Here is a 26,023-nt window from a genome sequence, read left to right as displayed (position 1 = left end):
TGGAGACCTGGATAAACGACATGGCAGGGTTTATAAAGTTAGAACGGATTAAGTTTGTGTTAAGGGGTTCGACTCAGGGGTTCATCAGGCGATGGCAACCGTTCGTCGATTACCTCACAGAAAGATAGAGGGAATGGAAAAGAAGTAGACAACAGCAGCAACCCAGGGGGGAGCGGCGGGGGGGGGGGGGGTGGAGGAATCGGACGGACTCAGAGATGTTATTGTATATGTATAATATGTATAAGTATTTGTTATAGGTAATTGTATGTTGGATTGTATTTTTGGAGAGTATTTATTTTGGACAAGGCAGTTGCCATTCAGTTTTGTTTTTGTTTATATATTCTTTATTTATTTGTTTAAAACTGGCCACTGTTATTTATATTGCTTTATTGTTGTGTAAAAGAAACACTACGTACTGTTATGTTTGGCCAAAAATCTTGAATAAAATATATTTTTTAAAAATTATCTGCCTTGGGGGCTCATGGATCCTGACTGGCAGACGTTGGGGTCTGACAGAGAAGCTACCCCATTGCCTTTTGATTCCGTGCAGCCAAGCGTTGAGCCCTGAACTCTGAGGATTCATCCAATTCCTTGATTTTAGGCAGCTGATATTTTTAAGGGTTAACTCATGATGGCCAATTCGTTTAACCACCACCCCCTCACCACCACCCCCTCACCACCACCCCCCTCACCACCACCCCCTCACCACCACCCCCTCACCACCATCCCCTCACCACCACCCTCACCATCGCCCTCACAACCTCACCACCACCACATCACCACCCCCCTCTCACCACCACCCTCTCACAACCACCCCCTCACCACCACCCCCTCACCACCACACCCTCACAACCACACCCTCACAACCATACCCTCACCACCACCCCATCACCACCACCCCCTCACCACCACCCTCTCACCACCACCCTCTCACCACCACCCTCTCACCACCACCCTCTCACCACCACCCTCTCACCACCACCCTCTCACCACCACCCTCTCACCACCACCCTCTCACCACCACCCTCTCACCACCACACCCTCACCACCACACCCTCACCACCACACCCTCACCACCACCCTCTCACAACCACACCTCACCACCACCCTCTCACCACCACCCCCTCACCACCACCCTCTCACCACCACCCTCTCACCACCACCCTCTCACCACCACCCTCACCACCACCCCCTCACCACCACCCCCTCACCATCACCCCCTCACCACCACACCCTCACCACCACACCCTCACCACCACCCTCTCACAACCACACCCTCACCACCACACCCTCACCACCACCCTCTCACAACCACACCCTCACCACCACCCTCTCACAACCACACCTCACCACCACCCTCTCACAACCACCCCCTCACCACCACACCCTCACCACCACCCTCTCACAACCGCACCCTCACCACCACCCACTCACCACCACCCCCGCCATCAACCTCTCAGCACCCCCTCACCATCACCCTCTCACAACCACACCCTCACCACCACCCTCTCACAACCACGCCCTCACCACCACCCTCTCACAACCACACCCTCACCACCACCCTCTCACAACCACGACCTCACCACCACCCACTCACAACCACACCCTCACCACCACCCTCTCACAACCACACCCTCACCACCACCCTCACAACCACGACCTCACCACCACCCACTCGCCACCACCCCCACCATCACCCTCTCAGCACCCCCTCACCACCACCCCTTCACAACCACACACTCACCACCACCCTCCCACAACCACCTCCTCACCATCACCCTCTCACAACCACACCCTCACCACCACCCTCTCGCAAACACACCCTCACCACCACCCTCTCACAACCACTCCCTCACCACCACGCCCTCACCACCACCCCCTCACCACCACTCCCTCATCATCTCAAGAGGGCACAATTGCTTTTGTTTCGGGGAGAGGCAGAGCTAATAGGTTACTTGCGTGGCTGGGTGGAAGATGTGGCTTCGTTTCTGCTGGGCTCGTTGGTCTTGAACTCGTCTTCTGGTCGTAATGCTACATTTGGTTTTAGGCGTAGGCCGGGGCCAAGGGAGACCGAACACATGGCTGTGTCTCTTTTTATCCCACTGGAATTTTGCGCTCTTTGGGGTGGTCCTTCGCTTTGGACCCAATAATTCGACAGGCTTCGATCACTGCCTTCGATTTTGGACAATAAAGGGGCGGGTGCCTTGATGGCTGGGCGTGTCCTGAGCGGTCATTGACCTTGGCTGTTTGGGCTTTCTTAGCAAAGGGAGTGGAGTAGGTTAGTCTGCATTTGTATCGGTTACCTGAGTACAGTCGTTTTGTTCTGGGGAAATGGGCCATTAGAACTCAAACGAGCGGGGGTTTTGACCGCGTCTAGCTATCTGGGTTGCGAATACACACACAAGCTCTGAGTCTGTCTGAGTCCTGGGTTGGCCATAATTCCCATGGTCCTTTGCAGGTGGCCATCTGGGATGGCTACACAGAGTGGACGGTTAGGAGGTGGAATTCACTGCCTGAGAGTGTGGTGGAGGCAGGTTCAACTGTGGCTTTGAGAAGGGAGTCAGACTTGGGGAAACTGGCAGGGGGGTGGCGCTAACGAAACTGCTGTTACAGAGGACCAGCATGGGCTCACTGAGTCGAATGGTCTCCTTCTGTGACCACTACTTTGGCAAAAATGGCGGGATTGGGAGGGAGCGTTAAAGTGACAGACGACAGGTAGCAGCTGCACTGGTGATTGAGTCAACCAGGCTGTTTTATTTCCCCCAACTTCACCTCTGGGTCTCAGAGGAAGCAGCAGCTTTCGGCATGTATAGCTTCTGTAAACAAGCCGGCGTAATTGAGATGGATTAACAAAAGAGCCAGGATTTGTCCTGCAAAGTAACTATAGCAACCCCAGCACTGTACATGCTCTATGCCAAAAAAAACTATTTCCTTTCCTGATATCGATGTTAAGCACAGTTATAAGTATGCGCACAAACATGTCATTTAAAAAAAATTTAGCAGCATTTCTGGGGTCAACTTTCCGTTTTGCTTTCCTGCACGAATTAACAAACTGCTGGCGGGGTCACAGGAATGTTTGGCCTCATACCACGGGATTTCTGAGAATGAGGTCTCTTTGAGCAGCAACAGGAAATTAAGCACCTGATCCGCTACCAGAAATTAAATAATAAAATACATTTACGTTTGCTGTCTGCCATGGCTGAGCAAGCAATAAAAACATTTTCTGCACGAGCCAAACACAACGGTTTCTGAGAATTCCACTGTGATGCCAGGGGGGCCTGAGCATAAGTTAATCATCTTTTCCGTGTCCCTCCTGATCTTTGCGACCCAGGTTGTTAGGCCTGACTGCCGTCATGCACAGCTACTCCACTGCATTCCAGCAGGGGCTGCAGCGGTTCACACGAAGGAAGCTCAACATCATCTTCTCAAGGGCAATTAGGGATGGGCAAAAGATGCTGGACGAGCCAACGAGGCCCACATCCTTATAAATTAATTTTGAAAAGATGCTTAGGGAGGCGAATCTGTCACAAGGCCCTAACGAGGTGTGGGCTGTGTAACGTGTGGCCCTTCATGCGTTGTGGTCACGCTCGCCTCCTCTTCCACCGTAATCTGCCACCAGAGGCTGTTACACCACAGCAGTTTGTCTGAGACGCTCTTCATTATCCGACTCCTTTCACTGCTGGGGTGATACTCCTAAATCTTTCCCTGTGGCAAACTTGCCAGCTCCTGGGGCAAAACTAGTACATGTGGCTACGGTGGTGTCATCAATGACCACACTATGGTCCATTCGGTAATTTCTAATGAACAACGTGGATGTAGATGATGTAACAGAGCAGGTAAACTTTACTGAAGTTATTATCTAAAGGATCTAATGCTGTGCGGAGTTTGCATGTTCTCCAGTTTCCTCCCTCAGTCCAAAGATGTTCAGCTAAGGTAGATGGACCATGCAAAATTTCCCTTTCGAGTCCAACAGTTAGGTGGGGTTATAGGGTTACGGGGATAGAGCGGGGGAATGGGCCTAGGGTGGGTGGTCGTTCAGAGGGTTTGAGCATACTTGATGGGCTGAATGGCCTCCTGATTCTATCGGAGCAGCATTAGAAACAGAAAAGGTTCTGGGTTTTAGTTTATTGGGTCTATTTATAATGCACATAGTAGCCTGAATTTTCACCCATAGTGTGAGTTGGGAAAATTCCAAGCTTGGTGCCCGGCCTCGGAAGAAAGTGTCCGCAAAGGCAGGATCTTCATTGCCTGGGATCGGTGCGGGCTGGCCTGGAGATATCTTCATTGTCACAAGTAAACACAGCAACGAAGTTACTGCGAAAAGCCCCTAGTCGCCACATTCCGGCGCCTGTTCGGGTACACAGGAGGAGAATTCAGAATGTCCAAATTACCTAACAGCACGTCTTTTGGGACTTGGCGGAGGAACCCGGAGCACCCGGAGGAAACCCACGCCGACACGGGGAGAACGTGCAGGCAGTGACCCAAGCCGGGAATTGAACCAGGGACCCTGGCGGCGCTGTGAAGCAACAATGCTAACCACTGAGCTACCAGTGGCCACAGTGGAAGCCCCCCCCCTTCCTGGAGTCAGATCCCCCACCACCACCAGGACGGCTCCCGCAGCCAGAACTCCGAGGTCCCGCTGGGTGGGACCATACGTAACCCACGCCGGCGGGTCTCGCCGGGCACTCGGCCCGTCAAGCGCGGAAAATCGCCGGGGGGGGGGGGAGGGGTGCTTTCAATGGACCCCGACCGGCGAGGCGGTGGGCGCGATTGGCGGCGATTTTCCGCCGACCAGATAATCGGTGGCCCGGCGTCGGAGCGGCATGGCCCAATTCTCGCGCCCCCCGCCGATTCTCCGACCCCGCGCGCAAATATCTCTTCAACATAGCACAACACTTGAACTCGCACTCCAGAATGTGCAACAGGCGATCAGCCCTTGCAGCCTTCAAAAATTCCATGTATTCTGACCATGTGTTATGAGCTTTGAATTTTTTGCTATTTTCTTCTCAATCAACAATGGGCATAGCTGCTTAAGAATACCTCAAACGCCTTATTTTCTTACTTTTCATTGAAAAGCTGGAAAATAATTTAAGTACGTCCGAAGAAATGAATTAAAAGCAGGAGTGGATCTGTGAGCCTGCTCTGCGAAATGAAGGAATAAACCAAGAAGTGTTTAATTCCCATTTGATTTGCATTAAGGTAGTGAATGGAGAAGTCGTTCCCCCATCCGTGAAGGATGCACCCATCAAAATGAAATATCCAAAAGGTTTACCGGAGGAAAAACGCTTGGCCTTTGGCCACGATTTATTTGGCTTGGTGCCTGGGCTGATGTTGTACGCTACCATCTGGCTTCGCGAGCATAATCGAGTCTGCGATATCCTGAAACAGGAGCACCCAACATGGAGCGATGAACAGCTTTTCCAAACCACCAGGCTCATACTTACAGGTAGCGAGCTTCATTGTGTTGTCAAAAAGATTTTCTGCGTTTTGACGAGTGTTTCTTTGCCCATTTTTACTCACTAGACGTATCTGATCTCGCTACCCATGTTGGTCTTCTGACTGGAATGGCACGTTGTGAAATACACCGAGAAATGTTTAATTCTGTTTTGGTTTGCATTGAGGTAGTGGATGGAGAAGTTATTCCCACCATCTGTGAGGGATGTAGTCAAAATTCTAGGTACATAGGGCGGCACGGTGGCACAGTGGTTAGCACTGCTGCCTCACAGCGCCAGGGACCCGGGTTCAATTCCGGCCTTGGGTGACTGTCTGTGTGGAGTTTGCTCTTTCTCTTTCTCCCCGTGTCTGCGTGATTTTTCTCCGGGTGCTCTGGTTTCCTCCCACAGTCCAAAGATGTGCGGGTTAGGGGGATTGGCCATGCTAAATTGCCCTTTGGTGTCCAAAAGGTTAGGTGGGGTTACAGGGATTTGGTGGGGGAGTGGGCCTCGGTAGCGTGCTCTTTTGGCGGGTGGGAGCCGACTCCAGGGGCCAAATGGCCTCCCTTCTGCACTGTAGGGATTCTATGAATCTGTGATTGTACTTTCATAACTGTAACCTTCTCCCAAGAGGAAAACTTCAAGATTTAATTTGATTACGGATCATAGCCCTGTTCCCATTTGATGAAAAAGAGTAAAAACATGCTCAGTGAAGGCATGAATGATAAGTGTTTGGAAATAATGTAATGAGCAGGGTAAACATTATTACGCCAATAATAACAAATTGCATTTAAATTGTCCCCTTAACATAGGAAAACATCCTAAAGTGTTTCACTGAGCTGTAGTCAAAAGACAGACACCACCCAAAGAAGGACACCTTAGGGGGAGTGACTAAAAGCTTGGTAAAAGAAAAGAACTCAAAGGACGAGGAGGGGCAGAGTTGGGGGGGGGGGGGGGGGGGGGGGCGGGGTGGAAGTTTAGGGAGAGAACTCCAGAGTATGGGATGAGCTAGGGAAGGCACAGGTGGGGTGAAGGGAGGGTGGGAGAATCCGCAATATGCCACGGTCATAGGATCAGAGAATATGCAGGAGGTTGTAGGGCCGGGAGGGAGCTATAGCGGTAGAGAAGGTCATGGCCATGATGGACCTCTGCGTGGGATGAGAACTTTAGATCAGAGTTGTGGACTGTAATGTGCCGAACACTGGAACAAGAGAGCTAGGCCTGTGCGCGCACAATGGGCCAAATGGCCTCCTTTTGTGCCCTAACAATTCTGTGATAACAATTCTGTGAAGTGAGATGATTTACATCTATTTCACTGCAAAAGTAAAATTCGAAAGCGTTTATATGTCGAATTAGAAAACTAACGGAGCTCGATGCTATTGCATTGTAATTAATTGTTTACTTAATAAATGAGAGGTCACAGTCTGAACTACTTGGAGCCTGACAAAGTAAAATTATGATTATAATTCTGTGCATTTGTCTCTCAGGGGAAACAATCAAAATAGTCATTGAGGACTATGTGCAGCACCTGAGTGGCTATCATTTCAAGTTGAGTTTTAACCCTGAACTCCTGTTCAGTGAGCACTTTCAATACCAAAACCGGATTGCAGTGGAGTTCGACCATCTCTATCATTGGCATCCACTAATGCCCGACAGCTTCATTGTAAAAGGCCAAGAGTTTCCTTACGAAGAATTTCTTTTCAACACCGATATCCTCTTGAATTTCGGAGTGGAAGCTTTAGTCGAATCATTTTCAAAACAAGTATCAGGACGGGTAAAAATGTCTTTTTATTTATAACAATTAAAACCTGGAGGCATTTGAAGGTTCATAGTAACGGAGAAATTTGCTTTGGGCTGCAAGAGTATGTGGATTTCAGGTAGCATTAGTGTTACCGCCTGACATTCAGATGTACTGCCTGGGATCATGCAGTTGAATCAAAGTATTTAACTCAGAGGCTGAAACATTACTAATGATATTGTCCATGATTCTCCATTTAATGCTCTAAAGGTGGGATGTATTATACAGGTGAGACATCTCCACTGATGTTACTTGGATATTGGGCTGCCATTGTCTATGATATTGGGCAACTAAATAGAAATCAAACATTAAAATTGTCGGCTTGAATGGGTTAGATGTGTAGAGATAAACAACACAAATACCTGTTCCTCGGAGCTGTGCACAACTTTGTCATAAAGTTGCAGTATTCTGAGCACACCCCTGTCGGGACCTCCCCAGTGTTTCTATCCAGACCAGCACAACATTGTCAACCATCGCACTCAATGCTAAAGTTAAGGCAGGTTGGATTCTGAGAACAGAGCAAATGGATAACTGTAGTTTATCCCTTCCAATGTTGACAGAACAATCTTGTACATTTTTCAGCGTGCTTATCGACCTGTTAACAAGGCTCAGCTTATCCAAGAAATTCCATGTGACCAGATTCAAACACACACACCCGTCTTCTTCCATTAGTTCATCTTATCTGCATTGTCGTAGAGCTTTACAGCACAAAAAAGAGGCCCTCGATCCTCTGCGCCAGCCATCAAGCACCTACCTATTCTAATCCCATTTCCCAGCACTTGGCCCATAACCCTGTACATGCTATGGCAATTCAAGTGTTCATCTAAATGCTTCATAAATGTGAGGATTCCCGGCTCTTCCCCCCCCCCCCCCTTCAGACAGTGAGTTCCAGATTCCCATCACCCTCTGGGTGAAATTTTTTTTCCTCAAATCCCCTCTAAATCTCCTGCCCCTTACCTTAAATCAATGTCCTCTGTTTATTGACCCCTCTACAAAGGAAAAATGTTCCTTCCTATCAATGTCCCTCATAATTTTGTACACCGTGATCACGTCACCCCTCAGCCTTCTCTGCTCTAAGGAAAACAACCCAGCCTAACCAGTCTCTTTTCATAGTTGAAACCAGCCCAGGCAACACCCTGGTGAACCTCCTCAGCACCCTCTCCAGTGCAATCACATCCCTCCTATAATGTGGCGACAAGAACTGTGCACAGTACTCCAGCTGTGACCTAATGAGCATTTCATACATCTCCATAATAACCTCCCTGCACTTACATTCTATGCCTCAACTAATAAAGGCAACTATCCCTCATGCCTTCCTAACAAGCACATTGTGGTAGCCGTTGAAACATGTCAGCCTGTTTGTTTACCATTCGCACGTTTTAATTTTGGAAACTTGGCAGGCTGTGTGGCTTCATCCAAGTTTTGTTTTATTTCCTTCCTGGTCGGAACAGGGTGTCAAGGTACAATTGTTCAATACTAAATTGTCAGTGTTCAAGAATTAAATAAGGATTTTGTAATGCCAAAAGCAAGCATGGATCTGTTTACAAATGGCTAATATTGTTATTACAGATCAGCGGAGGGAAGAATATCCACAAAAATATTCTTCACGTGGCAATTGGCGTCATTGAACATGGGAGACAGTTGAGGCTTCAGCCATTTAATCAGTACCGGAAATGGTTTGGTCTAACCCCGTACAAATCGTTCCAGGAGCTAACGGGTAAGGATCTATCGAATCGGTTGCTGAATTCATAAGAACCACATTTTCCCATCTCCCCGGCAGTGTGGTTGGGGTGGTGGGAGCCTCCAGGGGATTTTCCCGGGGCTGACTGGAGAGTGCATCAGCTGCCTGCTCAAAGGAGGTGAGAAGCCAATTCGTCCAATGAAGGCCCGCATGATGACCATTTTGAGGCCATTAGAGTGGCCCCTCTCGTCGTGCGCAGAGGCTGCCAGCTCAGTCAAGGAGGCCTCCTAGCAGCAATCCAGGGGCGCTGACTGGGCGCTCCGCGTCAACGGAGATGAAAGGCTGCGACCACATCCATCAGTAAAGGTTTTCCCTCCACCCTGACGACCCAACAAGCTTTGGGCCTCTTTATCTGTTGGTTTTTACACAGGCAACTGAGGGTGACTCCATGTTGAGATGCCCTCACCCTTGTCTGCCTATCTCGGCAGCACCCACCTCTCCCAGTGGGACTTTCAGCCTTACAACACTGCGGGCCTTCTAATTGGGCCTCCAGTCTCAGGAACCAAATGGCAAGCATGGATGCTGCCATTTAGGAGGCTCCCACCAAGAAAACAGGCTTGGGACCCTCGGATGGGCCTGACGTCGGAAAGTCCAGCCCATCATTTAGCGAAGTGTTGGGGAAATGTGGCTAATAAGTTTAATGGAGGACATTTTTATCTCTCTAGATTGGATGGGATTGGATCAAGTGAGAAGTAAAGGGCGGGATTCTCTCAGCCCAGGCCGGGCCGGAGAATCACTGGGACAGACTCGAATCGCACCCCCCCCCCCCCCCCCCCCCCCCGACGCCGGTCTGCCGATTCACTGGAGAGCGGAGAATCGCCGCAGTTGGCGCCGGTGTGGTCGGCGCCAGCGGCCCCTGCGGCGATTCTCGCCCAGGATGGGGGCGGCCTGGTTGGGGGGGGGCCTCCGCTGTGGACTGGCCCGCGATCGGGGCCTACCAATCAGATGGCCGGCCTCTTGTGCTGGGGGCCTCTTTTGCTCCGCGCCAGCCCCTGTAGCCCTATGCCATGTTGCTTCGGGGCTGGAGCGGAGAAGGGAGCCACCGCGCATGCACAGCAATCGCGCTGGTCCCACTGCGCATACGCACGTTGGCGTCCGTCCCACTGCGCATGCGCAGACCCACGGCGCCCATCTGATGTCAGAATCGCTGCTCCTGAGGCCATGTTGACGCTGTTGAGAAACGCGACGGTGTTTACGACGGCGTCAACACTTAGCCTCAGGATCAGAGAATCCCACCCAAAGTATTTCAAACCCACTGCCAACTCGCCTACTTCCAGTTTCAATAGAGGGGAGTCAGAATTGGGATTGAGGTGCGGTTGGGTGACAGGTAATTTAGTAATCCATTCACAGGTCGGCGAGTTGGGATTGAGGTGAGGTTGGGTGACAGGTAACTTAGTAACCCATTCACAGGTAGGCGAGTTGGGATTGAGGTGAGGTTGGGTGACAGGTAATTTAGTAATCCATTCACAGGTCGGCGAATTGGGATTGAGGTGAGGTTGGGTGACAGGTAACTTAGTAATCCATTCACAGGTCGGCGAGTTGGGATTGAGGTGAGGTTGGGTGACAGGTAACTTAGTAACCCATTCACAGGTAGGCGAGTTGGGATTGAGGTGAGGTTGGGTGACAGGTAATTTAGTAATCCATTCACAGGTCGGCGAGTTGGGATTGAGGTGAGGTTGGGTGACAGGTAATTTAGTAATCCATTCACAGGTCGGCGAGTTGGGATTGAGGTGAGGTTGGGTGACAGGTAATTTAGTAATCCATTCACAGGTAGGCGAGTTAGTGCCGGCCTGCCTCCCATTTTAGCAGGTTTTAAAATTTTTAGCTGAAGTCAGCCAGGGGATAAAAGGGACACATGAGGAGCGAGAACCATGCACTGCCTGTGGATCAGGCGATGCAGAAATGTTTCCTCCAGGCTCAACAAGCTAACCCCTAGCTGGACCTGGCGTGATTTCCCATTACCCATCCTCTGTCTTCAACAGCTGCCCTCGTCACCTCCTTCTTCCCTGCAGTCCTCCAATCTCCCGCTCCCCCACAATCTCCCAGCCCCATGACCTCCCCTACGATCGCCCCTGCAATCTTAAACCATCCCGAAATCCACCAATCCTCACTGTAATCCAGTGTCTGTTTTTTGCCTGCTGTTCCACCGAGGCAGGAAACCTACTGAAAAAAATGTAAAAGACAAAATCCTGCGGAGCATCTGGTAAACTCTGACCTATGGGGTTTGCCTTGAGTAAACATTGAAATCCCCTGGCGAATATCAGGGCCAGTCTTGTTTCTAACCCTTTACCAGCATTGTCACATTGTACTTCAGACTCCCTTGTTTAATGGTGTCCATACTGCAGTCTTTAGGACGAAGAGCTGATGCAGCTTACTTTATTCTTTGTTGTACCCCGGTTTTCTATCCATCCTTGGAAGATAACCTTGATAACAATCTTTAAAGAGGTACTGATAGTCCACCGCAAACCCCGCTGCAGATGGGGGTGAAGGGGGGGGGTTAGAAAATGCCACCCATAAACATTTGTAATATTGCTGTTGGTTTAATTTTGGTGACCATTTTTGTGAAAGTTAACATGATGAACAGCAACATTTGGCAGATCAAGGCAGTGGCAATTAAACAGAAACTTATGTGCATCAATATTGACCTCCACATTTCCTGTCTGGCTTAGATTCATGGGGTTGTCAAAGGTTGGATATCATTCAGAAGCAGAAGCTCATCGTTTTAATTCTCCACTTTGCTCCCACTCTGACCTTTCTGTCCTTGACCAGGTACGTGTTCCAACATAGCTCAATGTAAGCTTGAGGAACAGCACCTCTTCGTCCAAGTCTACAGCCGCTTTGACTCAACACTGGAGTGTTTTAGATTTTAGATCATAAACTCTGCCTCCATTTTGTTTTGGGTTTTCTCTTCTGGTGCTGTTTTTTCTTGATTCTTTATTCCGTCACTTAGCACTCTGGCCACTCACCCCTCATCGAGGCACATCTTTTGTTTCTTTAGCCTTTGACACCCTGACACCTTTTGTCACTTAATAGTCTACTGGCCACCATCCTCTCTCTTCCTCCTCCCTTCCTTTCACAGGCTCAGAATCTACCGCATTTCTATCCTTCCCCCGTTCTGATGAAGGGTCACCAACCTGAAACGTTCGGCCGGGATTCTCCGAGCCCGCGACGGGTCGGAGAATCGCCGGGGGCGCGGGAAATTCCCGGCCACGCCGCACCGATACTGCCGCCGATTCGCTGGGAGCTGCTCAAATAGGCCCCCGCGGCGATTCTCCGTGGGTGACGGGCCGAACTCCCGCTGAGTTCTGCCGTCCTGCCGGCGTAGTTCAAACCTGGTACCACCCGGCGGGAGCTCGGACCCGCGACCGCTGTGGACATCCTGGTTGGGGGGGGGGGGAATCTGACTCCTGGGGGCCTCCACGGTCCAGGCCCGCGATCGGGGGCTTCCGATCGGCGGGCGGCCGCGAACTGGAGGGGGCCTCCCTCCTTCTGCACGGGCTGTTAGGTCCCCGACATGTTGCTCTGCGCATGCGCAGAGACGGCAACACACGCATGTGCCGGCGCGGCGACAGCGCCTGCCGTGCAGGTCCGCCTTTCAGCGCCGGAGCGGTGCGCAGCACTCTGGCACCATGCTAGCCCCCTAAAAAACGATAAATTGCTAGGCCAGGAGGCCCACTCCAGTGTTTACGCTGGCGTCAACACTTGGCTGGGATTCTCCACCTGTAGAGTGGGCCGTGTGCTCCCCATACCACAATCTATTAAAAGTTGTGGGTCAGGTGAACTCCATGATACATTTTGGGGTTCTCTAAACCCTGGCCCATAACAAATAGGGGGCTCGTCTGGGATAAAAGTCTATCCATTGGATTGGCTTAGTGAACTTAAAGACAGTGAGGGGTGAGCATATTGTGGTTGTTTATCAGGTGTGGTATTTTAGTTTAAGTAGGGAGTGTGCTGTGGACAATGGCTCTTTCAGAGGCTCAGGTTTTTTGGGGTGGAGACGGTCACACGCAGTACCTTAGGGACAGAGACTAAAAGCAGACCGTTAGATTTGCCAAAAACATTGCAGTTAACATTACCTGACAAGATGCGAAAATATGAGGTCATTATGGCGGTGGCGAAGCATTTAAAGTTGCCTGAGATACAGTTTGACTCATTGGAAATTGCAAAAATTCAGTTACGAATTAAACAAATGGAACATGAGAAAGAGTTAAAGCAGCTTGAATACAAAAGAGAGCAAGGGGAAAAAGAAAGAGAAAGAGAGAGAGAGAGGAAAAAGAAAGAGAGAGAGAGGAAAAAGAGAGAAGAAAGGAAAACAGAAAGAATAGCCCTAGCAGAACAAAAAGATAAAGAAAGAGAGTTTGAAATCAGAAAATGGCAATGAAATATGACAGTCAGCTAAAATTGGCAGGCGTAAAGGGAAATGTACAGTTGGATGGTAGTGATGAGGATAGTGATAAAGAGCGTCATACTCGAAGGCTTGGTGGGGATCTATTTAAATATGTCCAAGCATTGCCAAGGTTTGATGAGAAGGAGGTAGAAGCCTTTTTCATTTCATTTGAGAAGATAGTTAAACAAATGAAATGGCCACAGGAGATGTGGGTATTACTGATTCAAACAAAGCTGGTAGGTAGGGCGAGTGAAGTGTTTGCATCACTACCGGAGTAGGTATCTGAGACGTATGAGGAGGTGAAAAAAATCCATCTTAGGTGCTTATGAACTAGTGCCTGAAGCCTACAGACAAAGGTTTAGAAATTTAAGGCAAGAATTTGGTCAAACATACATGGAGTTTGAAAGGATCAAACAGAGTAATTTTGATAGGTGGATGAGGGCTTTGAAAATCGACCAAACGTATGAAGCTCTCAGAGAAATTATACTTTTGGAGGAGTTTAAAAATTCAATTCCTGATGGAGTGAGAATTCATGTGGAAGAGCAGAGGGTTAAAACTGCGAGATTAGCAGCGGAAATGGCAGATGATTATGAATTAGTTCATAAATCAAAGCTTGGTTTCCGACATCAGTTTCAGCCTGTGAGGGATAGAAAATGGGAACATGAGTAATACTCAAGTGGTAAAGGTAAAGGTGATCTGATGGGTGTTAATAAGGAGAGTGTACCTCAGATTAAAAAAGAAATCCAGGAGGGTGGAAGAGACATGAAAAGTTTCAAATGTTTTCACTGTAATAAATTAGGCCATGTAAAGTCACAGTGTTGGTGGTTGAAGAAAAGCACTGGGAAGGCTGATGTGGTAAAACAGGAGAAGACAGTAGGGTATGTAAAAGTGGTAAAGGAAAGCCCAAGTGAAGCGAAGGAGGTGCAAAAGATTGTACAGCCTGATCAAGAGGTGATTGATAAGAAGGTGCCAGATCTCTTTAAAGAATTTACTTGTGTGGGTAAAGTTTACTCATGTGTACCAGGAGGAGCAGGTAAAGAAGTCACAATTGTAAGAGATACGGGAGCTAGTGTATTATGTAGTTTGGGAAGAATGTTGTCAGAAAAGTTGGTAATATGTGGAATTCAGGATGAGAGGAGTAGTGTTCAATTATATATGGTAAGGTTGGAAAGTCCAGTGAAGAGTGGTGAAGTGGTAGGAGTAATAGAGAAACTATCTTGTCCAGGAATACAATTTATCTTGGGTAATGATATAGCTGGATCGCAGGTGGGAGTGATGCCTACTGTGGTTGATAAGCCAGTGGAAAATCAGACAATTGAAGTGTTGAAGGACGAATATCCTGGGATTTTTCCGGATTGTGTAGTAACAAGATCGCAAAGTCACAGGTTAAGACAAGAGGAGAAATCAAAGAGTGAAGATGAAGTTGAAGTGCAATTATCAGAAACCATTTTTGATCAGATGCTTCAAAAAGAACAAGAACAGGTGTAGGATGAGGTGGATATTTTTAGTTCAGGAAAATTGGCGGAGTTACAACAGAAAGATATAGAAATAAAACAGATGTATCAGAAAGCATACGCAGAAGAGGAATCTGAGTGTATACCAGAGTGTTATTACTGTAAAAGTATGCCTTGATGAGAAAATGGAGACCTTTACATATGCAGGCAGATGAAAAGTGGGCAGAAGTTCATCCAGTAGTATTGCCAGTAGGGTATATAAAGGAGGTGTTGCGAGTTGCACATGAGCTACCAGTGGGAGGTCATTTGGTAATAAGGAAAACTCAAGTTAAATCCAGAAACATTTTTATTGGCCTGGACTACATAAAGATGTAGTTAAATTTTGTCAATCATGTCACACATGTCAAATGATAGGGAAACCTCAAGCAGTGATAAAAACCAGCGCCCTCAGTACCCATTCCAGCATTTGAGGATCTTTTACAAGGGTCCAAATTGATTGCGTAGGACCGCTTCCTAAAATGAAAAGTGGGAATCAATATCTTCTGACTATAATGGATGTGTCTACTAGGTTTCCAGAGGCCATTCCAGTACATAATATTACAGCTAAAAAGATTGTGAAAGAGTTACTTAAATTCTTTACTAGATATGGACTACCCAGAGAAATACAATCGGATCAAGGATCAAATTTTACCTCCAGGTTATTCAAAGAAGTTATGGATAGCTTAGGAATAAAACAATTTAAATCAACTGCGTACCATTCAGAATCGCAGGGAGTGTTAGAAAGGTGGCATCAGACATTAAAGGCAATGTTGAGGGCTTTTTGTCACGATTATCCAGAGGATTGGGATAAAGGAATTCCATTCGTACTGTTTGCAATTAGGGATGCACCTAATGAATCAACTTGTCCCTTTGAGTTAGAATCCCTTTGAGGATTGGGATAAAGGAATTCCATTCGTACTGTTTGCAATTAGGGATGCACCTAATGAATCAACTTGTCCCTTTGAACTAATTTTTGGTCATGAGGTAAGAGGACCACTTAAATTGATTAAGGAAAAATTGGTGAGTGAGAAATCGGAAATTACATTATTGGATTCCGTGTCAAATTTTAGGGAACAATTAAATAGAGCAGGTGAATTGGCTAGACAACATTTAAAAGTGGCACAAAATGTGAAGAAACGGGTAGCGGACAAGAAATCCAAAGTTCGTAGTTTTGCCTATGGAGATAAAGTTTTAGTGTTATTACCAGTGGTCGGTGAACCTTTAAAAGCTAGGTTTTGTGGACCTTATCAGATTGAAAGGAAATTGAGTGAGGTGAATTATGTGGTTAAAAACACCAGATAGAAGGAAGACTCACCGAGTGTGTCATGTGAATGTGCTTAAAAGGTACTTTGAAAGGGACGGAGAGAAAAAGGAGGAGGATTTAATGATTCTAACTCAAAGTGACAAACCAAATCCAGATGTCTGTGAGTTTGACATACCTCAAATTAAATTGGAAAACGAGGATGTTCTTAAAAATTGGGATAACTTGTTGAGTTACCTTCCAGAGAAAAAACAGACTGACCTGAAAGTGTTATTGATATATGGGCAAGTTTATGGAGATAAATTGGGAAGTACTAAAATGGCTACACATGATGTAGATGTGGGAAATGCTGTTCCAATCAAACAACATCCATACAGACTTAATCCATTAAAGTTGGCATATGTTAACAAAGAGATTGAGAGTATGCTAAAAAATGGCATAATTGAAGTGGGGTGCAGCCAATGGAGCTCACCCATAGTGATGGTACCAAAACCAGACGGTACCCAACGGTTGTGTGTGGACTATTGAAAGGTTAATGCAGTTATCATAGAATTTAAAGTGCAGAAGGAGGCCATTCAGCCCATCAAGTCTGCACCGGCTCTTGGAAAGAGCACCCTATCCAAGGTCAACACCTCCACCCTATCCCCATAACCCAGTAACCCCACCCAACACTAAGGGCAATTTTGGACAATAAGGGCAATTTATCATGGCCAATCCACCTAACCTGCACATCTTTGGACTGTGGGAGGAAACCGGAGCACCCGGAGGAAACCCACGCACACACGGGGAGGATGTGCAGACTCCGCACAGACAGTGACCCAAGCCGGAATCGAACCTGGGACCCTGGAGCTGTGAAGCAATTGTGCTATCCACAATGCTACCGTGCTGCCCTACAGAAGGAGGCCATTTGGCCCATCGAGTCTGCAGCGGCTCTTGGAAAGAGCACCCTACCCAAGATCAACACCTCCACCCTATCCCTATAACCCAGTAACCCCACTCAACACTAAGGGCAATTTTGGTCACTAAGGGCAATTTAGCATGGCCAATCCACCTAACCTGCACATCTTTGGACTGTGGGAGGGAACCGGAGCACCCAGAGGAAACCCACACAGACACAAGGAGGACGTGCAGACTCCGCACAGATAGTGACCCAAGCCAGAATCGATCCTGGGACCCTGGAGCTGTGAAGCAATTGTGCTATCCACAATGCTACACATGGCTTACAAGAACGGACTCTTATCCTAGCACACGTTTGGAGGATTGCATTGAGAAAGTGGGGCAATCAGCTTTTATTTCCAAATTGGATTTACTTAAAGGTTATTGGCAGGTACCTTTATCCAAAAGGGCGAATGAGATTTCAGCTTTTGTGACTCCAGATGGTATATACCAATTTAAAGTTATGCCATTTGGCAAGAAAAACGCCCCAGCCACATTTCAACGGTTAGCTAACAAAGTTGTTTCAGGATTACCCATCGACGATCTGGTAATTTTCAGCCAGACATGGACAGAACATTTGAAACATCTGATGGAGTTATTCGAACGACTTCAGGATGTGGGTTTGGTGATAAACCTAGCCAAAAGTGAATTTGGAAAAGCCCAAGTCACTGTCCTTGAGGAGTTTCCGATACCCTCAAGACGATGGGAAATAATGCGATTTCTTGGCATGAGTGGATTTGATCGAACATTTGTGCAGACGTTTTGTAGCGTGATTGCTCCACTGATGGACTTGATGAAGAAACGTCAAAAATTTCAGTGGACAGCAGAGTTTCAACAGGCATTTGACTGCCTGAAAGCTGTGATAACCAATGCTCCTGTGTCGGAGAATTACAAGGGACTCTGTGATCAGATTGAGCTAAAGTATCTGACTTTAAAGAGAAATGCTGAGGCGTAGAGAAATGGACGGATCGTGCAGAGACTTTCTTGTTCAAAGAGACTGTCAATTGAGAAGGATTTCAATTGGAGGGAGAAGAACGAAAACAAAGTGGACTATATTATTATACCTGTTTGCGTGTGTTGATTTTTGAAACGAAAAAGTATATTTAATGTGTGCATTTCTTAAAGGATAGTGAAAAGGTGAAAAATGAAACCATCTTGAAGTTGATGGTTTATTTTTTTTCTCTTGGGGGGACATATCATGTGATAAGAAATGGGTGTTTATAAATGGGTGTGTATATATATATCTGTAGTGAGAGTACCTTTAAGAAATGGGTGTTTGCTACTGCAGTGATGTCAGAGAGTGGGTACAGCTGGGCTGTCTGTCAGCTTTTTACTTTTGTTTTTGAGAGGGCTGCAGGGTATGGTTTAGTTTCGTTTTCAGTGTTGGAGCTGAAGCCAGACCAAGCAGGTGGTCTGCTGTTCTCTCTGCCATCAAACGACTATCTCTTGATCATTTGATGAATTCAGAATTATAAATATTTTCAGTAGTGAATGTAACCTTAATGTGCTTCTCTTAAAAGGTGTTTCTTAAGTCTTCTGGGTGTTAAAAGGACAGCTTATGGATTACTTAGTGTTGTATTCTTTGGGGGTTGTATTTAAATTAATGGTTGCTAAGTTGTTCACTGTATGTTTTAAAAAGGTTAACTTGAGTTCATAGAATAAACATTGTTATGTTTTTAAAAATACTTTTCCATTTCTCCTGTACCACACCTGTAGAGTGGGCTGTGTGCTCCCCATACCACAATCTATTAAAAGTTGTGGGTCAGCTGAACTCCATGATACATTTTGGGGTCCTCTCAACCCTGGCCCATAACAACCTTCATTTTTATAGTGTTTCCTCAGCCTTTGATAATGGTCCAAAAATGTTGGCTCAGAAAATGGGTAGACAATATCGTCCTAGGTTAATATGCCTCGCAATTTGGGCTGACACACCTGAAGCGTCACTGTCCTGAAACAGTTTCGCTCTCCATAAATGCTGGCTGACCTGTTGTGTTTTTCCAGCATTTTCTTTTTTTATTACCCCTATCCCAACTGAATTTTTTCCCCTTAAATGTGCTTCAAAAGATGAGCATTGACTGTAACCCAATTAGTTACCCAAAACTGCACTAAATTGTTTTTGGAAAATTACTAGAGACTTTAATTAAGGATAGAGTGGCTTTCAGCCTATGAGAGTGTGTCGGCATGGATTTGCAAAGCGTAATTCATACCTTACGTACTTGATTGAATTTTGCTTTGTATCATCCAAATTAGCGGACCTTGAAATTTCTCAGGATGTTATTTATGTGGACTTCCCAATAAAGCTTCTCAAAAGTCTCTGTTAACTAAGGTTGAACTGCATGGAATTGAAGGCAAATTATTGACCTTGTTAGGAAATTGGTTGAGTGGCAGTCGATAGAGATTAGGGATGATGGGCAGGTACTCCAATGGGCAGGATGTGACTAATGGTGTTCCACATGGATCTGTTTTGGGGCCTCAATTGATCATTCTTTTGTCCATGGAAGATAATGGGTTAGAAAGCTGCAAATACAAGTTTGCTGATGGCACTTTGTTGAATCTGCCACTATCAACATCCTGGGGGCTACCATTGGCCAAAAACTGAACCAGACTAGCCATATAAATACTTGGCTACCAGAGCAAATCAGAGGCTAGGAATCCTGTGGCGAGTAACTCACCACCTGACGCCCCAAAGCCTGTCCACCATCTAGAAGACACAGGTCAGGGGCGAAATTCTCCCCCAACGGCGTGATGTCCGCCGACTGGCGCCCAAAATGGCGCCAATCAGACGGGCATCGCGCCGCCCCAAAGGTGCGGAATGCTCCGCATCCTTGGGGGCCGAGCCCCGACATTGAGGGGCTAGCCCGCCAGCTGGCGGAAACGGCCTTTGTTGCCCCGCCAGCTGGCACGGAAATGACATCCCCGGGCGGCGCATGCGTGGGAGTGTCAGCGGCCGCTGACAGTTTCCCGCGCATGCGCAGTGGGGAGAGTCTCTTCCGCCTCCGCCATGGTGGAGGCCGTTGCGGAGGCGGAAGGGAAAGAGTGCCCCCACGGCACAGGCCCGCCCGCGGATCGGTGGGCCCCGATCGCGGGCCAGGCCACCGTGGGGGCACCCCCCGGGGTCAGATCGCCCCGCGCCCCCCCCCCCCAGGACCCCGGAGCCCGCCCACGCCACCTTGTCCCACCGGTAAATACCTACTTTAATTTACGCCGGCGGGACAGGCAATTTCTCGGCGGGACTTCGTCCCATCCGGGCCGGAGAATTGAGCGGGGGGGCCCGCCAAGCGGCGCGGCCCGATTCCCGCCCCCGCCCAATCTCCGGTACCGGAGACTTCGGCAACCGGCGGGGGCGGGATTCACGGCAGCCAATGGCCATTCTCCGACCCGCTGGGGGGTCGGAGAATGACGCCCATGGAGTGTGATGGGCTCGAGGATTCCCTAACAGTTAAGTTGGGGCATTGGGAGGGGGGTCCGGTGGCCACTCTGGGCGGGGTTTGAGAGATCGGGGCAGCATTTAGAAATGTAGGTAAGTGCGGCCTCAGCGGGGCATTCCTTACCGAGGCGGCAAAAAAACACGAGTCCATTTGTGAGCAGGGTCATTCTCGCCGCTGCAAGATGAAGCCACCCTGAACAGGACAATTTTTTCCCCCCGTTAAATCACGCCCATGATGTAGACAGCACAAAAGATAAAACGAGCAAGCCTGTTCCCAGACACAGTGAAAGGCTAATACTGACGGAAGACGTTCCTTCAGCCAAAACTCATGGATTTCTCAGGGAATAGAGGGGATTATCCGTGCTCTCCGTGGCATGTTACTGCCTTTGGCCAGTGGGATCTTCTGGTCCAGCCACTGTCGATGGGATTTCCCATTGGATCAATGCCTCCCCCCTCGTCGCTGGCAAACCTGTGGCGGGGGTTCGCTTTCGGCAGAATCGGATGATCCCGCTGGAGAGGACGGCCGGAAAATCCCCCCTCAACATTTTAGTGGAACATGTTGCACCAGCGCTTTGGATTCCCCTGAGTATCACCTCACCTTATTGGACGTCTCTGACGTGGGGTCTACATAATTGGAAGTTGGTTGGGTCTCTGCTGCAGGTGCCACCTCCTCCGGCTCAGCTGCCAAAGGTCAGGCTTTGCTCCGCCTCTGGCTCAGTGCCTCTCCTGGGAGTTGGTTGGTCCCTTTCCCCGTATTGAGAAAGTGCAGGAATTTAGGGTGGTGTGAAAGTGACCCTGTTAAGCTGACAGTGGAGGAGACAAACTTGAGGAAGACAACTTGTGAGGAAAAGAAGCATGAGAGCAATAAAATATGCTGAAATTGAGATTTAAGGGGGAGGGTGGAATCCGGAATGTGTGTGACAGGATGGCCTGTCCATCAGAGGAGAGCTACGAAGGAGAAGGCTCGGGAGATGAGAGAGTGATGGCTGCCTATTAGTTCCAGGACACTCATCAAACCAGACCTCAACAAACTGTGAGTGCCAGGCAAGAGCCAGTATGGCTCGACGGGAAAATCTAGGCTCTCGTACACAGCCACGTTTGAAGCCAGTTTCATTTAATGTTTGGCTTGGAGTTTTTCACCTTTTTAAAAATTTCAGTCATTAGACAAGTAGCTGACGTTTATTGAGCTGATTGGTTGTTGTTTCGGTAGATGACAAGGCAGCAAAGAGGCTGCGCTCTTCAATTTACCCTTTGCACAAACCTTTGCAAGCCTTCAAAATTCTGTGAGTTATGCTTATTGAAGCCAATGATAATTTACTTTGGGGTTAAAATTACACCAAAGAGCTTAGAATGGAATTGGTATCAAATGGGTGCTTTTATTCAGAATAGGGGAACCAATCACATTCCATAAGCCTGTTTAGAGCATAAGTGATCAAAATCCATTTGGACTGAAGTCTGAACAAGGGGAAGGCAACAGGAAGGAGATTACTGGGACAATTGCACTATGATTGCCGTATTGCTCAACTTAAACAGTTGCTTACTCTCTCCCTGTTGTGTGCTGTACAACATTCTAGAAATGTCTTCCCCTCTTTAAACAGAAATCTGAAACCTATGAAGTAACAGATATTCTATCCTGACAGGAGAATAGGAAAGCAGATAGGGCTGCGTCAGCTATAACCGGGTACGGCATTTGCATTTCAGTCAACATTAAATGAATAGGTTGATGCAGCAACAATCAGCTTTGGGCATGTATGGTGGAGGGGTGTCTGGACATGTCATGGGGCAATGTTCATGTTAGTGAGCTAGCCGGAATGGACATGTTATATTTTCAAAGGGACACATCTATCATGATTTTCTGACAACCAACAGATAATTTGTCATCAATTATTAATTCATTGGTTAGACAGTTGCCACATCTGAATTGAACTCCATGCCACGTATCAGATGACAGTCAGAGTTAAAATGCAAATTCAGCCGCACTGCTCTATGGGCAAGTTGGAGGCTGATCAGATGTTTACCTGATGAAGATCATTCTTATTGTGTTTTAATGCATTTTCTATTCTCTATTGGAATTAATGCAAAATACTGCAGAAATGAAAACAGAAAGTATTGGAAAATCTCAGCAGGCTTGAGGTGTAAAAACCCACCACATTTCTGCCCTCTTCAGTTATTTAAAAAAAATGTTTTTATTAGAGTTTTTCCTTTTTATGCACAACGAAAAAAGTCAAAATAAACATAAGCAAATCTATACACATTAGTTGTGGTTTACAATTTACAAGTGCCCAGCATTTGAGTTAGCCTCCTAACCCCAACTCCCCCTACTTCCTCGAGACCCTCTCTCCTTCTTGCTGTCTGGCATGTTTTCTTTGCTTGCTTGTTCATCAGTCCTGTACCTACCTGGGTAGCATATTGATGCATATGTCTGAAGAGGAATCCTATCATATTCGAAATATTAACTCTGTTTCTCTCGCCACTCAGTTTTTCCAGCACTTTCTGTTTTAATTCTTTATTGAAATAATTATTTGCACCCAGAAAAGGTCGCTGAGAAAGTAGAAACGGTGTTTTTCTTTCCATTCTCTGGAAATCTTTTGCTAACTTACTCCACCTCATTGATCCAGCATTCTCTCACTCTCGCCAAGCTCCCATCTTCGCGCGGTGTCTATTTTTGTTCCTTACTCTCCCTTGTGCGACACCTTGGGGTGTTTTGTTTTCTTTGTTAGAAGTTCTGCATAAATGCTGTTTTTTTTCAATTCATTCAAGGGATGTGGGCATCACTGGCTGAGCGACCATTTATTGCCCATCCCTAGTTGCCCTTTAAGTGGCTTGCTGGGCCATTTCGGAGGGCAGTTAACAGTCAATCACATTGCTGTGGGTCTGGAGCCACATGTAGGCCAGACCAGGTAAGGATGGCAGATTTCCTTCCCTAAAGGGCGTAAGTGTGCGAGATGGGTTTTTACAACATTCGATAATGGTTGTGTGGTCATTAGACTTTTAGTTTCAGATGTTTATTGAAGTCGGATTTCACCATCTGCCATGGTGGGATTCGAACCCAGGTCCCCCAGAGAATGATCCTGGATCTCTGGATTACTAGTCCAGCGACAATACCACAACGTCAATGCCTCCCCAAAATGCTTAGTTTGGCTTTAAAAACATGCAACGTTTTCTTTTGTCATTTATAGAACATTTAGGGCACCTTGCTGAGTAAATTCAATCTGATTGTTTTCTTTCATTGTAGGTGAAACTGAAATAGCTGCTCAACTGGAGAAATTATACGGACACATTGATGCCATGGAGTTTTATCCCGCGCTGATGCTGGAAAGACCGTACCAAGATGCCACTTTTGGGGAAAGCATGGTGGAAATGGGTGCTCCCTTTTCCCTCAAAGGACTCCTGGGGAACCCAATCTGTTCTCCAGATTATTGGAAGCCAAGCACATTTGGCGGGAAAACAGGCTTTGATATAGTCAACACAGCGACGCTTGAAAAGTTGGTTTGCCTCAACGTGAAGAAGTGTCCATATGTGGCTTTCCGTGTCCCATATGACATAGATAATGATAGTGAGAGCGAAAAGAGAGAGCCACCCACTGAGCTGTAATCTGCCTGGGAAAGTTTTGGGCCAGGGCAGTGGAGGTATTGGGCACATTAGAACATGCAGCATGGAATTACGCTCCTAATAACTTGGAGCTTATTAGATTTGTTTAGTTTTGAAGGGCATAATGATCAAGTCACCAATAGTAAATAATCCTTTGTACCAAATTCTGCTTTAGGTTTTAACAAGAAGACAATTTGGCACCACTGTAGCATTGTGGATAGCACAATTGCTTCACAGCTCCAGGGTCCCAGGTTCGATTCTGGCTTGGGTCACTGTCTGTGCAGAGTCTGCACTTCCTCCCCGTGTGTGCGTGGGTTTCCTCCGGGTGCTCCAGTTTCCTCCCACAGTCCAAAGATGTGCAGGTTAGGTGGATTGGCCATGATAAATTGCCCTTAGTGTCCAAAATTGCCCTTAGTGTTGGGTGGGGTTACAGGGTTATGGGGATAGGGTGGAGGTGTTAACCTTGGGTAGGGTGCTCTTTCCAAGAGCCGGTGCAGACTCGATGGGCCGAATGGCCTCCTTCTGCACTGTAAATTCTATGATAATCTATGATATCCAACAGTAAAGTGCATAATATATAGGGTTTGATAGAAATACACTTTTTACCCAGATAAAATATCTTTTTATTCTCCAGGCAGCTTATTTTACACAGAACTGCCCTTCATTTTTTTGATGCACCAATTGGAGCAGAAATTTGTATGCGTATTAGGGGGTTGATCTCTGTCAATTCTGCAGAAGCATCAGCCCCACTGTGATATATATGAGCCCGACTTTTTAAGGCGTTTTGGATGGGCACCTAAATCGGGCATTTAGGCCCCATGAATAAGCAATTAGGGACATAGGGCGAGATTCTCTGGGACCAGTCCGCCACTCTAACGCTGCTGCCAAGGAAAGAGAATTTGGTGCTCAGCCGGGTCTCCCATTCTCTGCAGTGGGATCGGCGAATCCCACTGCCATGAATGGATGGGGAATACTGCCCACAATGGCTGTTGTGGACCCCTTTGAGAAAGTCATGCCTGTCAAGTGGGTCAGGCACTGCACCTGTCCCACCTCAGGATTCTCCAGAGGGCCCCGCAATCACCATTGAGAGACGGATGTTTTAAATTTTGTTCCTTTTGACAAGGACACCCCCTTTCTGTGGAACCAGGAAACGGCAGCGGTAATTCCCCAATTCTGCAGGAATTAGGTCCGCTGCCCTTGCCCCCCTACACCTGTTAAAGGATCCTGGATTGAAATCAAACTGCATTCCAATAAATGACATTTTGATTAACATTGATGTTTTAAGTGTAAGAAGACCTTGTTGATGAAAGATACATTGGAAATTAATCTGTGTTTCTTCAATGAAAATAGAATCACGCGGGCTTGAATGTTATTCTTTTGATAAATTGGGGTGGGAGGGGACGATTTTCCAGCAAATCCTGTTACGGTTGCTAACCCTCACGAGAGGGCCATAATGAGGTTTACGCCAGGGAGGTCTCATTTTGAGATCTTCCCACCTCTCATTGGCGGGTGATCAGGTCCACACCCACGAGAGCCTGAACCTGATCACCAGGCATTTGAATGCATTTTAATATATAAAAATAACTTTGCACCATTGATTCCAGATTCGCTGTATGACCCCCCCCCCACCACCCGCTCTGAAAACGGAAACCAGTTGTGATGTCTACGCACGGGCTCTGAGTTGAGTATCGCGTCCGGGTGGTCAGGAACATGGCAGGACATTGCCCCCCTGACACTAACCCGTGGCGCTAACAGGTGGGAAGGGCCTCCTGAGAACCCCAGTGGCGGGGGAGGAGGGTTTCACAATAAGTGAGGTTGGGGGATGCCTGCATTAGTGGGGGTGACAGGGATAGATACATACATTGCTGGGGTGAACGGGCCTGTATTATTGGGGGGGGGGGGGCGGGGGGAGGGATGCCTGCATTGGTGGGAGTGAGGGGGATATGGGATGTCTGCA

At 47.5% G+C, this 26,023-nt stretch overlaps 1 protein-coding gene across 1 annotated transcript in view; it reads left to right on the top strand.

Moving 5' to 3' along the window:
* LOC140399138 (prostaglandin G/H synthase 1-like) overlaps window positions 1-25,336 on the top strand; it is a 145,257-nt gene extending 119,921 nt beyond the window's left edge. The window contains exons 8-11 of the mRNA XM_072488377.1: window positions 5,200-5,446; window positions 6,920-7,206; window positions 8,800-8,947; window positions 23,711-25,336. Of these exons, the coding sequence (XP_072344478.1) occupies window positions 5,200-5,446; window positions 6,920-7,206; window positions 8,800-8,947; window positions 23,711-24,069 (1,041 nt within the window). The 3' untranslated portion in view covers window positions 24,070-25,336. The remainder of the gene's footprint in view (window positions 1-5,199; window positions 5,447-6,919; window positions 7,207-8,799; window positions 8,948-23,710) is intronic.
* The last annotated feature ends 687 nt before the right edge of the window (window positions 25,337-26,023 follow it).

The sequence above is a fragment of the Scyliorhinus torazame genome, chromosome 22 (assembly GCF_047496885.1).
Source record: "Scyliorhinus torazame isolate Kashiwa2021f chromosome 22, sScyTor2.1, whole genome shotgun sequence".
Classification (NCBI taxonomy): Eukaryota; Metazoa; Chordata; class Chondrichthyes; order Carcharhiniformes; family Scyliorhinidae; genus Scyliorhinus; species Scyliorhinus torazame.
Note: the sequence above shows the minus strand (reverse complement) of the source record. Positions and strands in the feature narration are given on the sequence as shown.